General features: G+C 42.6%; 2 protein-coding genes across 3 annotated transcripts in view; both read left to right on the forward strand.

Annotated features, from left to right (window-relative positions):
• numb (NUMB endocytic adaptor protein) overlaps positions 1-5,997 on the forward strand; it is a 40,852-nt gene extending 34,855 nt beyond the window's left edge. The window contains exons 7-10 of one of the 2 annotated variants that reach the window (XM_037694624.1): positions 462-752; positions 2,498-2,641; positions 2,785-2,913; positions 4,824-5,997. In XM_037694624.1, the coding sequence (XP_037550552.1) occupies positions 462-752; positions 2,498-2,641; positions 2,785-2,913; positions 4,824-5,482 (1,223 nt within the window). In that variant the 3' untranslated portion in view covers positions 5,483-5,997. The remainder of the gene's footprint in view (positions 1-461; positions 753-2,497; positions 2,642-2,784; positions 2,914-4,823) is intronic. The other variant, XM_037694625.1, reaches the window with a different exon arrangement.
• Positions 5,998-7,669: 1,672 nt separating this feature from the next.
• The window catches only part of hdac11 (histone deacetylase 11), a 17,373-nt gene continuing 7,595 nt past the window's right edge, over positions 7,670-17,447 (forward strand). Inside the window, exons 1-7 of the mRNA XM_037694638.1 lie at positions 7,670-7,778; positions 7,871-8,001; positions 10,126-10,175; positions 10,249-10,397; positions 12,922-13,022; positions 13,615-13,731; positions 15,971-16,013. Of these exons, the coding sequence (XP_037550566.1) occupies positions 10,141-10,175; positions 10,249-10,397; positions 12,922-13,022; positions 13,615-13,731; positions 15,971-16,013 (445 nt within the window). The 5' untranslated portion in view covers positions 7,670-7,778; positions 7,871-8,001; positions 10,126-10,140. The remainder of the gene's footprint in view (positions 7,779-7,870; positions 8,002-10,125; positions 10,176-10,248; positions 10,398-12,921; positions 13,023-13,614; positions 13,732-15,970; positions 16,014-17,447) is intronic.

A 17,447-nucleotide genomic window follows, 5' to 3' on the forward strand; every position in this document is an offset into this window, starting at 1 on the left:
TAGCCTTCTAAACATCTGGACTAGTTTGTTATTTTAAAGCTGATAATCTGTAGCCTTTTAAACATCTGGACTAGTTAGTTAATTACAGCTGATAAATCAGTAGCCTTTTAAACATCTGACTAGTTGGAGAGTTAATTACAGCTGATAATCTGTAGCCTTCTAAACATCTGGACTAGTTAGTTATTTTAAATCTGATAATCTGTAGCCTTTTAAACATCTGGACTAGTTGGAGGTAGTTACAGTTGATAATCTGTATTTCTGTAGTTCATGTTTTATTTTTGTTTTCTGGATAAGCTCTTTGAGTCAGTAGTTGTACATTTAAAATATTTCATTTAAGTTGTGTGGAAATAATCCCTTCTTTAAAAATAATCTTCAGGGTTTTTATGAAACCCTCTAAGCTTGTTTTTAGTTCCTCACCGTTGTTTGACCTTGTTGTGACCTCTCTCCTCTGACATCTGTAGAGCCAGATGTAAAGGTTGCTGTGATCTCCGCCAACAACGTGGTGAGCTCCTCAGTCCCTCCTCCGGGCGGCTCCCCCTCGTCCTCCCCACCCCTCTCTGCGTCCACGCTGGGCCCTCAGGTGATTCCCCGCAGACACGCCCCTGTGGAGGCTCTGGCCCGGCAGGGCTCCTTCAGGGGCTTCCCGGGCCTCAGCCAGAAGACGTCTCCCTTCAAACGGCAGCTTTCTCTGCGCATGAACGAGCTGCCGTCCACCATGCAGCGCAAGTCTGACTTCCCCATGAGAAATACTGGTGAGCAGAGCACTGTGTACAAAAATACATGAAGTACTTTTAAACTGGACTTCTTACGTATGTTATATATTTATTAGAACACAGAGCATGTTTGGATTGTGCTAGAAGATATATATATATATATATATATATATGAAATGTTTATTTATTTATTTAGCATTTTCTAAAGCCCACTTCACACGGGATAAATACAACATAAAAAAGTTTATTATAACTTGTGCATGTAGAGAGTGTGCTCACTAGTTCTGATGGACCGTTGGAGTACGTGGCAAAGCCGGGCCTGATAGAACCAGGTTTCTGTGGTGCTTCAATCTCATACGCTGAACAAAACACGAGCTTCTGCTGGTGTTTCATGATGCAGTCTTCATACCTGTTTATGTGCTGTGGGTCAGCACACATCAGAAACACCCGGGGCCTCGTGTACAAAGACCTGCCTGGATTTTCTATTAACACATGGCGTACGCTTAAATCAATAAAACAGTGTACGCACAAATAAATCCAGATGTTTGAAACCGTGCGTGCGCATGAATCCATCACACTTCCTGTGTTCATCCCAATCAACTTGGAATTGAGCGCACATGAGGGAATACCCGACCCCTCCCTCGACACGCCGCCATTTAAATATGCAAATTGATTTAAATCTGCCCTGCACCTGATGAATCTGCTCTCTGCACCATCAAAAAGCACGTCTACATGCAGGAAAGAGTGGAACTTCACAGAACGTGAGCTGCAGACTCATAAAAATATTAGTTTTATCTCAAACTGATCCACTAGGAGGTGGTGTTGCTTTTAGGAGTTTGTTGCAGCTTCAGACTGAAGAAGTCTTTTGGAGAAAAGATGAAACTGTTTAACAAGAAGAATCTGTCCAGAGGACCTGACTCTACCTGGTTAGACCCATTTAACTTAATCTGGAGTATTCACAAATATTACTTCAAGTCAAATTATAAATCCTCTTCTGACGGCGGTGTACCTGTCAGCTGGGGAGAGAGGCGTCGGTTTCTCTGATTTATTAGACCAGACTGTTTTTCACGAGACCCAACTTCGACTCGTGGGAGAGAGAAAAAAGGCAAAACTTTGTAGACACAACTAAAAACAACAATAAATTAAATATCCAGCAACTTATATCTGTATTTTCTACAGAAAATGTTACGTAATTAGTAAACATTTGTCTAAAAAAGTTAAATCTGGTCCTCTGGACATTCAAAAAAACAAAAAACAAAACAAAGCAAAAAAATATAGAAACGTTTCGTCTCTCATCCGAGAGACTTCCTCAGTCTGAGCTGCTGTTTTCAGCTCATTCTCTTAAATAGCACCTTCTTAGAGTGGATCAACCAGTTTGCTGCTGACAACCAAAACCAGCTGATCACATGCTCAAGAAGGACCATCAGCCTAACAATGGATCATTAGCACCTGATGGCTGTTTACTATTCACAGAGGGCTGAGTGATACTAGCAATCACAGCATTGTAAGAGGGGGACAATGAAACAGTAAACATTTGTGTTGTCAGTGATGCAGGAAATCGTTCGTCCCACTAATATTCTTGGAGCTTCCACTGATTTTGATGATCAGGTCCATATTCCAGATCCAACAGGTCTGTTCTGACCCAGCAGGACTGAAAACTAATGACTGGTCCATGCAGGTGCTCATGAGCCTCTGCAGGTCCATGTCAAACCGTGTACGCTCCAAAGGATTGTGGATCTTTCACACACAGAGGCTAACTGAATGTCTGAATGTTTCTCGTGCAGTCCCTGAGGTGGAAGGAGAAGGCGACAGCATCAGTTCACTGTGCACTCAGATCACCACCGCCTTCAGTGGGCCTGCTGAAGACCCCTTCTCTTCTGCTCCAATGCCCAAACCAGCCTCGTCTCCACAGTCTCCTGTGGCACCAGGTAACTCCTCAGCTGTTGGAACATCTGTGCACGTTCCATTAACAGAGTGCATTTCATGGATGCTGTCACCTGCATGGCACCTGGCATGTGTTTAAACATGAGGGGAACTCTTCTGACGTGTACGCTTGTACTGTTTGCTTTAGTGAATGGCTCAATGCCTGCCTTCTCTGTTGCTGCTGCTAACCCCCCAGTCCTGCCCCCTGCTCTTCCTGCTCGAGACACTAACCCCTGGGCTAAGAAAGCAGGAGGGGCCCCGGCCACAGCGCAGCCAGGTAAGCAGCCTCGTACACGGAGCTTAAGAGCCAAAACCCAGGAGTTAGCATGCTCCGTTCGTGTTGAGAACATGTTCAGAGGAGGACTAGGAGGCCTTTAGCTGTGTTTAGCTGTTTGAACACAGATGTGGACTGGGTTACATTCATGAACCTGACTTGACTTCACACAAGCTCCAGACTTACAACCTGGGTGTTTCAGTCGTGGTCGTTCTGTGGCGTCGAACTCGGTTACCAAAAGGAGCCAAAATGTAAAAACTTTGTCTGAGCTACAGGCCACTTTCAGCTGATGCGTTAACTCGAGTGAGAAACCTGATATCTTTTCTTTTATGTTGTTCATACATCTACAAGTCTCCTACCTGTGGGCTGAGGTGAAGCTCCTGTTAGCAGCGGCGCTTACTCTCAGCTCGCTCCGCACATCACTTCAACTGGAGTGAGAACGACGATGGTCCTGCTGCAGGACCGCTGACTCGTTTATGTTGCTCTCTTTTCTTGTTTATCTGCCCCTCAGGCACTGATCATCAACCAGGACTTATTCTGCAGTATTTAACTGAACTGAAACATATTAAAACGTTTTTAATGAGTCAGAAAATAAGACATTTGACCTAAGAAGAAAGTCTAAAACAACAAAATAAATATCTCAATGGAGCCCGTTTTCCACTGAAAACAGTAACACAAACTGTAATCGTGATAGATGGACATCTTCTAAAGAACCTGGAACAAACAGGCAAGATTATACTGTAAATGATAAAAGGAACACAGTAACTTGTAACTACAGTAGTTCCTCGATTATCGTGGGGGTTACATTCCACACACCCCCGTGATAGGTGAAAAACCTTGAAGTAGGAACACGATATTTATTTTAGTATTTATGTAAAGGCTTTGTAAACCCTTCCCACACTCTTGCAATGCTCTAAACTCTTACACCTACATCATTTTAACAACATACGTACATGTACTGTACAGTACTGCTAAATTTTACTCACCAGCTCTGCAGAGCAGCAGCTCCGTTGCGGTTCTGCGGACCTACCCTGCAACGATGAAGCCCACCAACCCGTCCAGGTTGATGTGCACCTGGATAATTGAGCTTCAGGATTATTTTAGACTTTCCTGCCAGTTCTGTGAGCTTCATAGATCAATCGTTACTTCTCACTTTACGTTTCAAACTTTTCCTCCATTTCGGCAGAAAGCAGCGGCTGGAAGCACTGTTGGCTTCTGGGTAGTGTAGTTCTTTTGATGTGCATTACAATGTAGGCTTTTGAAAGAAAACTACAAAATGGCTGCGCCTGTTCAAAGTTTTTTTCCCTTTGTTATCCCGTACCGTCCCAATCACGTGAGTAATATTAAAGTCGACAGTCGTTGAAAAAACCATGAAAGCAAGTTCGCAAAAGTAGAACCGCGAAGTAGAGAGAGATTACTGTAGTTACTTTCCAGCCATGTCCACAAGAGAGGAGCCTGAGCACTGACTCTTTGTGGTCCTGTGGCGGGGTGAGAACCAAAGAGCTGGTCTGGGTGTAGACTTCAGTGGTCCACCTCCCTCGATGTGCAGCAAACAGCTGAAGAACGTAAGCTGCTGTTTTTGGTGTCCTCCCTTGTTGTCAGTAACGGCTTCACTTCTTTAGCTTGGGTTCTGACCCAGGTACCGTCCACACATTTGGCTCTGTGTTCCCTCGAGTCCAGGGCCTCTCTTCCACTTCCTTCATGTAGAGATACAACCTGCTTCTGTCTCTGAAAGTTCTCGTTGAATTTGAAATATCTTTTGGAGTCCTAAAAGCCGAAACACGAACAGAACTGAAGACGCTTTTTAGATGAGAGGGAAGCCGTCTTCAAGAAGTCCCGCTGTCTCTTCTATTTTCACTACATTGAATGTTTGTCCAGTCAGTGAGTCTGGTTCTTGTGGTTTGTTCCAACAGGAAGTGGCTGGCAGTCTGCTGCCCCAGTGATCGTCCCGCCCCCCTCGTCTTCTCCAGTCATGAGCTCTCACAAACGCACGTCGTCAGAAGCAGACCGGTGGTTGGAAGAAGTCTCTAAATCTGTACGAGCTCCTCAGCCCAATCCTGTTGTAGTTCCCCAGGTGGTCTTCGTGCCCTCGGTTCCCGCCGCTGCGCCCATGCTGCCCCCCCGACAGCCTGCCTTCAACGCTCAGGCTCCGCCTTCCTACCCGGTGTCCAACGGACTGCCGTTTCCTCAGCCCAGCGTTCCCATGTACGGCATCACTCCGTCGCAGATGGTGGCCAACGTGTTCGGCTCGGCAACACATCCCCAAACTTTCCCCGCTCCGGCCTCCACACCGCCCCAGCGTGACACCGCCAGCCCCTTCATGAACCCCCCATCAGCCACAGAGCTGAACACTGCTCCCCTTCAGCCCCCCAACGGCAGTGCCATGTTCAATGGCGCCGACAGCTGGGCCGCCCACTCGTCTCCATCCACCCAGCCTGCAGCGTCGCAGCAAGAAGACGCTTTCGAGGCCCAGTGGGCGGCCTTGGAGAGCCGCTCACGCCAGCACACCTCGCCTTCCCCAACAAACCCCTTCTCCACCGAGCTGCAAAAGACCTTTGAGATTCAGCTCTGAAGACCGTGCAATCAAAGAACGGAAGACATGGCGGAGTCCTCCTGCTTTCATCGTGGCTGGAAGACCGTGGATGAACGGGAGGAGAACTCTTTTTTTGCCGCGGGAGAATAAAAACAATCAAAAACTGAACAGACCGGTGTTTCCTGGCTGCAGCTCCTCGGGCATTTCATTTGCACTCTTTATAATGTTTTCTTCATGCTGTTCCATTCTACCCCCTCCCCCCAGCAGGAAAAAAGAAGTTCAGCATCAAATGAGACATTCTCCTAAATAGGAAAAATAGAACGAGAAAATGCCAAAAGGTTTATTTTTATGCATTAAGTATATTTTAAATAGCTTTGGAGTTTAACAGAAGAGACATGAGTAATCTTGCCAAAGGCACCGGTTATCTATAATGCAACATGTTTATGTCTGTAAACAAGAAATGATCATATATATTATACACGGAGTATATATATACATATATATATACACACATACTGGACACACCACTGACAGCAGAGCTCATTTTTAACGTGATGTAAAGAGATTGTTGTGAAGGGACAGCTGCTTTCTTTGTGTGTTTTATTTTTATTTCTGCCGTCTGTTGCATCCTGCTGGATGTTAAAAATCTACCGTGAAGTCGGGTCTCGTTGCAGCAACAATCAGTCTGGACCTGGACGTGGTGGTGGTGCCTCTCTTACCTGTTCGCAGATTTTAGTGGGTTTAGTTCAAATCAAAACCTTTTTATTTTTTCTGTCTTTTTTTATATCAATAATATTATTTAACACACTTGGATGCAACAATCATGTTTCCTGGCCTTCCAGGCTTTTTTTTTTTATAGTTTATTTAGGTTTTTTTATTTTGCACAAGCACTAAGCTCGATGATTGGAGCTCACAGGAGGTGGTGAGCGACGCGGCGGGTCGGTGGAGGCGCTCCAGTCGCTGATCCGGCCTCGCTGAGGCTCCGACAGGCAGCAGGAAACTGCAGGGAGATAAAATGCTTTCATGTCTCTGTCGTCGTTTGGTTTTTTCCTCTAAATCGAACCTGTGAATATGATTTCTGCTCTATTTTTCCATTTTGTAATTATTTCATTTCTTCAATCCAGTTTGTTGAAGAAATCCTGAAGCTAATAGATTGAATAAATTTATGGTGTTAGAAAAAACATCTGGTTTCTTGATTTAATCTAATAAATTAAAACAAGGGAGCAATACACTTGTTTTGGTTGATGGAAATATTTAAAATTTAAATGTTATCTAGTCCAGACACATTTTTATAGAGGAGCTGCTTGTGAAAAAAAGATGTGGAAAAATAGAAAATACAACTTTCATTCAAACCTTTTCAGAGGCATCTGTCTGGAATAAAAACTAAATAAAGTTGAACTTTTAGTTTTAAGATTCACCTCGTTCTGCTGTTCTTTATTCCTCCAGACAGCAGGGACGCCATAAGCAGCACCTATTATAAAGTATTGTGTATATAAATATATATATATAAATACACACTATATTGTGATTTCATTGAAAATGTGCAGCAAATAAAGGCAAATGGTTCATAGAATTATGCTTCATTATAGTAACACAGACTATTAAAAGTGTTAAAGGTGTATACAACTAAATGTGAAATGAGGCAAACATGGCAATTGTATTAAACAAAACATATTTATTTTTATGTTTTTTTTTTACTAATTAAAGATTTCATAAATGGCTTTAAATCTTTCCTCCAACAATAAAATCAGGTTTAGTTTAAAGTGGTCTCTGTTAGTACTTTAATCACTTTGGTAACAGTTTCTGTTTTAAATGTGCTCTAAATAAATGTGACTCGACTTGGAGTGTAAGGAAAAATATCAAAAAGAAACCAAGAACTTTAAATTACTGCATGAAACCAGCTTTTACATTAAAACTGATTTATTTACAATATTATAATTTAAAAACTAAATTAAGCTAAAAGCTTCAGGGTCTCAAAAGCCAAAACAACAAACAAAAATAAAACTTCCAGCTGGAAATCAAAGCAGTACTAAAAATGAATACTGTACTGTAATGATTGATGAATGAACCTGATGTTTAAATCTCGGTTTACGCAAACAGCGTGCATGACGTCATTTCGTACAGCGAAATTGGATTCCCACGCACGTTCGAGTTACGTATTGTACGTAGCGATGACCCCGGAGGGCGCCTTTTTCACGACAACCGGAAGTAGCGTCTTTTGTTTTGCGCTGCTGTGAGAAGACAAGTCGATTTTCTGCTGTCACGCACGCACACACACGCACACAGAGCCTTTTATTTACAGCTCCACGAGGAGCCTCAGTCCCTGCAGAAGCAGGTGAGTGTGATGTGTTGTTGTTTGTTTTGTTGTTGTTTGTTGTTGTTTTTGTGTGAAACGTGTAGAGTTTTGGTTCCGCCTCTCGCTGTGAGGTTCCAGGGTTCTGGTTCCAGCTCTGACCCGTCAGCATCAATCTGCAGCCACCGAGTCCGGTTGGGTTTGTTCCGGACTGGACCTCCAGTTCAACCAGAGAAACGCTGGAATGGACTGTTGACTCCGCTAGGTGAGATTTTTGGCGGCCATCTTTAAAAGACCTGTTCGCATCACTGTAATGTTTACATGCGGAAGCTGCACATTTTAAATCTTCCTGCCTGCTTTGTGCTGTGCCATCAGTGCAATGGCACTCAGAAAAGACTAATTTAACCTAAATAAACATAATAATTTTATAAAATGCCCAATGCGATAAATAAAACAAAAGTTTCTCTAATGAGCCTCCCAGCATTTTAATGGGAGTTCTGCCTCTTCTGCATAAATGACCAAGTCCTGCAGTTATTATCAAGAAACACGCACATAACTGTATTTTAAATATGAATGTCTTTTACATGTTTTATTAGTATAGTATAGTCCAGGGTTCTGCAACCAGCGACTCTTGGGTCCCACTGCTGCAGGTCTTTAAAGTTTTGACCAAAACCAACATAAAATTTAATTTAATTGGTTTTCATACCCTCAACAGAAAAGTCTAGTTTTTGTAGTTTTGCTGTCAATGTTCTGCAGATGTGTGGTTAATATTTCTAAAACAAACGTAATTTATCCAACTTCCTCACAGACGTCCAGTTGGTTCTTTTTCTCGACCAGATCTTCGAGAACCAGATGTGGTTTATTTTTGGTCAGTTTTACAGTAAAATAACTATTTCCATGTTATTGTACTTTTTATGTTGAATATTGACAGTTTTTAAACAGTGCAGCCGGTAAAGGCCTATACATACATGCACACACACACTTTATTAGCTACAGTTGTTTAATTGCTTGTTAACACGAATAATTAATCAGCCAATCACATGACAGCACCCGTGATAAATGGTAAATGGACTGTACTTGTATAGCGCTTTTCTATCTTATCAAGACACTCAAAGCACTTTACACTACAATCTGTGCCTCATTTACCCATTCATACAGCTCTATACTAGATCTCTACAAAGCTAATTGAACAAATCATTCTAAAGAGACTAATCAGTGCTTTATCACATTCATACACCGATGGGACACACATTGGAGGCAATGAGGGGTTCAGTGTCTTGCCCAGGGACACTTCAGCATGTGACTGCTGGCGGATTCAAACCCCCAACTCTTGCATTGGAGGACGACTGCTCTAACCACTCAGCCACAGCCGCCCATAGTGGTGAAGACAGCTGGACAAAGTTCAAACGGGGCATCAGAATCTGCTTATAACATCCAGAGCGTAACAATTAGATGCACATCTGCAACTAACTGACTAACTTTTGGAGCCATCCTGATTCAAGATGGCCGCCTCAGCTAATTGGACCTAATAAAGACATGCTGTATGTAACTTGTAACTCGGTCAATTTTACGGCTGTTAAGTTAAACCTTGGTGTGGCAGTAGCTGAGATAGAGATTCTGTCTGTTTGTTGAGAGATAATTTTCAGATTATATGCTGAAATAAAAAAGGTCATGTGTTATTCGGTCTACGAGGTGAATTCTTTGGTATTCTGTCGCTGTTCTTGCTTCTTGTCACTGGAGGGCGATGTGACGTGTAGGTTGGAGGAGACTGCAGAAGAAGATGAGTGTTCTGTAATGGCATCGTCACAGTTACTGTAAAAAAGTTGGAGTTTAACCATCGTCTCCTTTTTCATTCCAACCACCACAACAGCCTTACATGCGATCAGACTGCCTCCTTTTAATACGTCAAACATTTTACTTTTAACTCGTAGTTCAAACTTTGCATGTTTTGTCTTATACTTCTTTTTTGTAAGTTTCTAACTATTATTCGACTGTATCACTTTGTTTTTGTGTGCCTGTGTCTCCTGCACCAAGTGACCAGGACAAAGTCTTTGTTAAACATGATGATAAACCTGAAGGTGGTTGAATTCACTTATTCAACTTCTTGACCTTTGGAGCCAGCTCAACTCAAGATGGCTACCACAGCCAGCTGTCCTCAGAACACACAAAACTGACTAAAAGTCTGTCCATTCTGCAAATATTGTGCTCAAAGTTACTGTAGCAGTAGCCGAGAGTCATTCAGAGCACCATGTCAGCATCAACCATGTTTGTCTGTTAGCAAAATATCTCATGAACCACTTGATGGATAACAATAGGCTGACCTGGCTACGTCTCCATCATTTAATTTAAACTGTTTGGCCTTAACTTCTTCTGTCTTGTCTTTCGTTAGATGAAATGACCGAACATGTCTCTTAAAGAAGATCATGGAAGTAAAAAGGGGTGAGCAACTCAAATAATAAGCTGTGTTGTTAAAATGTGAGTGAAATGCAGCACTCTGTTCTCCTTCTTCCAGCCCTCATCACACTGATTTATACGTCAGCATCCCTGAGACGTGTCTGCCTATCGTCTACCACCCGGACTACAACATCACCTTCATGGGGCTGGAGAAGCTCCATCCCTTTGATGCAGGGAAGTGGGGGAAGGTCATAAACTTCCTGAAAGGTAAGAGCACAGAGCAGGACATAAGGGACAACTTCCTGTGCTCATCCACAACGCCAACTCCGAAGGACATTGTGCCGTTGAGTAAATGTAAAGAATCAAACAATGCAATGATTTGACAATCTCATAAACCCAGATTAGATGTTTAAACCAGGGATGCATGAATATCTGTTCCACTGTTAGGTACCGTGTGGAGGGATTTCATGAACAATAGGCAAGTGGCTGGAAGGTGAGGAGACCTCTGAGGAAGTCACAAGGGAGCTCGATGTCATACAGCAGGAGTCCAGGAACAGGGAGGCAGCAGAAGTTAATGCTGAAACACGTAAGGTTATCTGTCACAAGATAATGCAAAATGGCCAGAAACACAATGACCGTTAGGAATGTAATGCTCCAGCGGCGAAGGGAGGTCTTCTGCAGCCTTTTGTAGTCCTGCAGCTCATCAAGGAGATGCTCCACAGGTGTGGCTTGTTGGCTGAGAGAGCTGAACTCCCATATTGTCCCCCTGTTGGTGAGGGGGCAGGGGGTTCTTTAGGTATTTCTATCGTCTGATGTTTGTAGAAAAAACTGTTTGTTAAGAAAGTAGAACCGTGGTCGGGGAACCCAGCTGAGTTTTGCAGTGATCTGCTTTTCATCTGGCACTGATGGTTCCCATTGGCTCGGCTTCCTCTAAAGTTTGGGGATAAAAAAAACTCCTCCAACTCTGTCAGTCTGGAAAAGTTGTGCTGCACAGATCTGTAGGGTTTTATATTATATTAATAATGTAATTGTTGAGAAAGTTTAGATTCTGATTTTCAGGATGATGAGCACAGTTACAGGTAAAAGCTGTGTTCTTTTGAGGAGAGGACAGATGTGCAGACTCCAGTCTCTGCATTCTTCATGGTGGATGAGCCTCACGACAGAATGACGGTCTGTTCAGAACAAAAGGATAAGCAGAGAAACGAGGATGGGTTCGGCCAGGAGTCGCTGTCTTCCTGTGGCCAGAACAAACAGCTGCACATTAAAGAGGAAGTTGTTTTAATTCAGACAGGAGGTCCGTCTTCACTATAACTTCAGCTTTCAAGACAGATAAAAAAAAAAAACACTTTTTAAAAACTAAACTACATCTCGAGACCAGATGCAGCGCAGTAAAGGTGATTTTTGGGGGACTACACGAGAGAGACCCACTTTCTGACATGACGGGACACAAAGAAACCACCCAGAGCCTGAAGGACCACAAACCTTTTATTTATTTATTTATTTATTTATTTATTTATGTTTTGTTCATAACTTTTATGGACAGGATTTCTCGGTGCAGCTACGGGGCGGAGGGATTCCGGTTCGGTGGCCTCAGGATTCCATCTCTGCTCTTCGCAGATGATGTGGTCCTGTTGGCTTCATCGTGCCGTGACCTTCAGCTCTCACTGGAGCGGTTCACAGCAGAGTGTGAAGCAGCTGGATGAGAACCAGCACCTCCAAATCTGAGGCCGTGGTCCTCAGTTGGAAACTGGTGGATTGTTCTCTTCATGTCGAGGGTGAGGTTCTGCCTCAAGTGGAGGAGTTCAAGTATCTCGGGGTTTTGTTCATGAGTGAGGGAAGAATGGAGCATGAGATTGACAGATTGGTGCCGTGTCTGTAGTATTGTGGACTTTGTGCCGGTCCGTTGTGGTGAAGAGGGAGCTGAGCTGTAAGACAAAGATCTCTGTTTACCGGTCAGTCTACGTTCCTCCCCTCACCTATGGTCATGAACTCTGGTAAGGATGCTTCCTGCGCGCCTCCCTAGGGAGGTGCTTCGGGCATGTCCAACTGGGAGGAGACCCCGAGGAACCCACGCTGGAGAGACTACGTCTCCAGACGAGGTGGTTGTGGAAAGAGACGTCTGGGCGTGTGTTTGTGTCGTCCTCCTTGACGTGTGACTTTGCATTGAGTCACATCATTCATATAAAAAACTGGAACTGCTCTCACTAAGTAAAAATATTGGATGTATCATGAAATAAAAAATCCTGCAAAGATGACTCAGTACTGTAAAACAGCTAGAGTCCTCCGTCAGAACAAAATGGGACAATATTCCCTCCAAAACCTCCAACCGCTGGTCCTCTCAGGTCCTGGACATTTACAGAATGTTGTGACAAGACAAGGAGACGCTTCACGGAGGAAACTTGCACCTGAACAACTTTAAACTGACGTGCTGCTGCCATTAAATTCAAAATACCTTTTTTATTATACATATACAATTAATTATAAATTACACAATTTCTCAGTTGGGATGGTCAAATCAGTGCATTCTGTTTTTATTTACACTTAATACATCCAAACTTTTTCAGAGTTGGTGTTTCATCCTGTCGGAACTTTATCTCTTACTTGGTCTTATTTCAGATCATCTCTTATTTTTCTCATCTTCTCATTTTATCTTCTCTCATCTTGAAAGTGTTAAGTACCTTTTAACTTTGCAGATTAACACAAGTGTTATAATAAGTGTCTTTTGGATGATTGTTTACATATAGATCTCTTCTTACTGGTAATTTCACAAATGTTCCTGTTTGTGTCTCAGAGGGGAAGTTCCTCCATGACGGGAACATCGTTGAAGCCCGTGAAGCTACCGAGGAGGATCTTCTGGTGGTCCACTCCAAACGCTACCTGAACAGATTAAAGGTAGCTTCACCTTCATCCTGCATTCAGACATGTTGTCTCTCACAGCGACAGCTCTGCTTGTTACTTTAACTTTTTATAACACGTTTCCTTCTTCAACACCTGAAGGACTCTGACGTTTATTAGAGATGAACTCAGTGTTTATAATAACAATAATCATGTCTTATAAATTAGTATCACTGACGGATGACTGATGTATGCAGACTGAAGTTGTTAAATGTAATCTGGTTCATGCTGTGTGTGAACCAGCAGCTACTTCTTGGTGTTTTTATTGTAAATTTAACTTCATGACATCATAAACTAAGGTCGCTGTGGTAGGTTGTGTGTAGTTTAAGCTTTACTCTTCCTCAAATAAGGAAGCTCCACCCTGCCACTCGTCTTCACTTCTAGCTGGTTCATCGTTCGGCCGAGTGAAATGGAACACGTCAAGTGTTTGTTTTTGTTGTTTGTTTTTTTTGGGGGTGGGGGGGCAATCTTCACCACTTTCTAACATTTCAAGACTCCTGCTGGAATCTGGATGACACCTTTTACTAATTTCAGACTCGACACATGTATGACCAAAGCCTTCACAGAGCTGTGTTCTGTTTGGGTGTAGTGGTCTGTTGTGGTGGCGTCCATCACTGAAATCCCCCCGCTGCTGTTTCTGCCCAACCCGCTGGTTCAGAGGAAGGTTCTGAGGCCGCTACGAACCCAAACAGGAGGCACAATAATGGTGGGTATCTCCAAACTTTATCCTCTGCAGCTTCCTGTTCTCAGGTTGTGCTATTGATCTAATAAATTACGTTAACTTGTCAGACGGTAGAAATCCTGTCCATAAAGAGAGAGACAGCAGCAGGCTCGAATCGCGGCAGCGACACTCATAGTGGCACTTCTGGTGTCAGGTGCCACGCTGCATCCGGCTGCACTGGCAGCTGCAGTGGCGCCTGCCGCAAATTTACTGGCAGCTGCCGGGGATTTACTTCGTTTGTGACAGGTGACACGGCTTCTCTGGATTTAAATTATTATTTTTTTTACTATATTGCCTCACAATATAAGAACAGAGGCAATTTATAGATAGCAAAAAATAAACAAATCACTTCTAAAAAATATAAAAAAGGGAATACAGTGGTGCTTTGTTCGGCTTCTCTAGATTGAATATGAATATGGAAAAGTTTATTTCAAACAAATCAATTAAACAAAATAAAAAATAAGGGAGCACAGTGGCACTTGGACTTCTCTAGATTAAATATGAATATGAATAAGTTTATTTTTTTTTTTTTATTAAACAAAAATGTATTAAAAAAAAAAAATTTAATCTAGAAGCCAGTGAAGCAGGATGCAGCGTCACACCTGACACTGGAAGTGCCACTATGAGTGCCGCTGCCGCAATTTGAGCTCGGCCCTGCTGCATAAAGATGTGATCAAATTCTGTCCTGCCTGTAGCTCTCATATCCATCCAAATTATTTCAACAAACCAGAGAACAAATTTTATTGAAGTACTTGGAAAACTATCATTGGATGTTCATCTAAAGCTGATGAACTTTTAAACTATTCAAGGTGGCTGTCATCGCTAGTTGCCTGATAAAACTCAGTCAGGTTTACACATATTCAACCAAAATCTGATGCGAGTTATTTAAACAAATGTCTTTGTGCTACCTTTTTATGTGAAATTACAGCTTAAAACCTGTATACAAGTTTATTTTTAGATGATAAATTTCAGATTTTTCACATTACCTCCCAACATTTGACTTACAGAGTGAGGTTAAAGTGGGCTCTATTTTTATTTTCATGAAACCCTAATTGTTTATCATATTAAGACATTTTATTACATTTATTTATTACATTGTTGGATGTAACTGGGACCCTGTGTACATAATCTCGTTCCACCACATGCACCACATGAGGTGTGTATGATAAATAAATCTCTTTGACTCTGACATCAAGAGGCTAGAAATGTGCTTATAAAAGAAGAGGGTCGACAGTAAACGCTCACTTTTAATACAGATTAGTCCTTTTTTAATCTGTTTCATCACTGAAGTCTCATGCATCAAGGACTAGAAAGTTCCTGGAGCAACTTTGACGGGGACTGCTACGTGGCGGCCATTTTAAAATGTAGTTGTCTAAAATGCCTACGTCTTGACGTATACGTGCATCTTGAGAGGTGGAGGCAGGAAGAGTTTGTTCGATGACTTTATGAGTTTTCTTCAGAGACCTCTCCCCTCCAGGTCATGTGACCTCAGAGGCTGTGAAGAGTTCTCTGTGTTTTTCAATGAGAAAAATGGCGTCTTTGTTTACAAATTACGTCGCCATGGTAACTCAAAATGCCAATTAAAGTAATAGCACACGTCACGCTTATGAGACGGTCGTTTTGAGGTAACATTTGGGGGGGGGGGGGCATGTTGCGGTTCGCGCCACATTAAAGTTGCAGGAAGAGCACGACCCCTTTCAGGTGGATCATATCAGGTGGCTGCCTTCAGGCACTCCCCAATTATTTTTATTTCTTAAGCTTAAAAGCTGCCTGTTAACTGGTACCAGCCCGCCCGCCGGCCCTCGTAACGTCTTTCTCCTTTAAACAGCTGCTACGTTTAACCAGGTAGACCCTCCTCCTTTGATTGACACCTCGTTTGACCAACTGGGTCGATCTATGGTCTCTACAGAGCCCGTGATATTGACCGAGCGTCGTGTTCTGACCCGGGACACCCACACCGTTCAGCTGTGACGCCTGTTCTGATGCTACAGACGTTCTAACAATCAAACCGTCATCACAGTATTTATGACAGAACTACGATTAGTTTTACAGAGACCGAGCTTTGACTTTACTCTGGTGGGTTCAAGAACGGATTAAATTTAGTCTGGGTACATTTATTCAGGAGTTTTCAGCATTTTGGGGGCGACATTAAACATGTTGGAAATAAAACCTCACGTTTTTTTTTTTTTTTTTTTTTATATCTGAGCTGAATTCTCTGCTTCAGGCTGGAAAACTGGCTGTTGATCGAGGATGGGCCATCAACGTAGGTGAGCTTCTGTCGTTTTCCTTCACTCTTCAGTGTAATGGGACACGAACGCACTTCATTCTTGACCCATTTTTATATTTTCTACAGTTTTACCAGTTTATCCCTGAATATTAAAAAAGTAATAACTATGTTTTTAGAGTTGTAGACATAAAACTAAGATTATCATGGACTGATTGATTTTAAATTAATAGCTGTAACTTTTTTTTTTTTTTACTCTTTATTTAAATAAGTAGATGATAATATTTATCAAGAATGATTTAAACTGGTTGAAATTAATATTTATTTATCAAGGATTATTTAAATTGGTTGATATTAATATTTATGTATAAAATATTAATTAAACTCGTTGATATTAATATTTATAGAGTATTATTTAAATTGGTTGATATTGATATTAATTTATCAGGATGTTTCTGTGAAGTTGATTTCAGGTCATTTATAGAAACAAAGTTTTTGCTCAACCGCTCATCTCAAGTTATTATAATTAGTAGTTTAAAAAGTATTTTTCCATTAACGGTTGTAGAAAGTACATAGAAAAAGTAAATAACTTTGTATTTTTACACATGTGAGGTGAACTTAAACAAACTTAACACGCGTTAAAATATTTGAATGAACTCACAGGAAGCTCTGAGTAAAATCTCTGAATGTTCTTCAGAACAATAAAACAGAACCAATGTTCTTCTCACGGTTTTATTCTCTGGTTTTTCTGCTGGGAGGTTCTCAGGTGGGTTTCTTTTTCCTTCTTCAGTCCCAGGAGTCTCCACAGCGCGGTCATGGGTTTGGTTTGATGGGTTTGGTTCTGGACTCTGGGTTCTTCTCCCTTTGGGTTCACCTCCTGCTCTGAGACCACGCTGGGCTCCATCGGCTCTGTGGGTTCTGGTCCAAAGCTCTGGGTTCTGCGGTCCTGAGCAGAATCAAGCGGGGTGCTCGTCTCGGTGAGGTTTGGCTGGTCCTGTGAGGTTCTGGTCCGGTCCAAAGCAGTCCTCAGCTCTCTGATGACAGATATATCTTTGAGCGCTCTTTCTGCGTGAACTCTTCTCTCGTGGTTCAGATGTTTCCGGTTCTGGTCCAGTTCTTGTTGAAGAGCTGTGTTCTTGTCTTTTTCTCTCTTGCACGCAGCTTTTAAATCCTCGTAGTCTCTATGCGTATTCCAGACGTCCTGGAGGTCCAGGTGTCTTCGTGCTTCTCGCTCCACACACTCTTTGAGCTGCTCGCAGGTCCGACTCAGTTCTTGGACCAGTTTCTTCAGACTGAGCCTCCTGCTGTTGTTTTGTCTCTCTGCAGCCGCGCCGTGCTCCGTCTCGTGAGCTTGTTGCCGAAGAGGGCGATGGTCTCTCCTGGTGGCGAGCTCGTGGAACCGCGGAGCGAACTTGTGGACACGTGGAGCTGGCTCTTGGACACGTGGAGCAGGCTCTTGGACATGTGGAGCAGGCTC

This window comes from Nematolebias whitei, chromosome 21 (genome assembly GCF_014905685.2).
Source record: "Nematolebias whitei isolate Nwh7 chromosome 21, NemWhi1, whole genome shotgun sequence".
In the NCBI taxonomy this organism is placed as follows: Eukaryota; Metazoa; Chordata; class Actinopteri; order Cyprinodontiformes; family Rivulidae; genus Nematolebias; species Nematolebias whitei.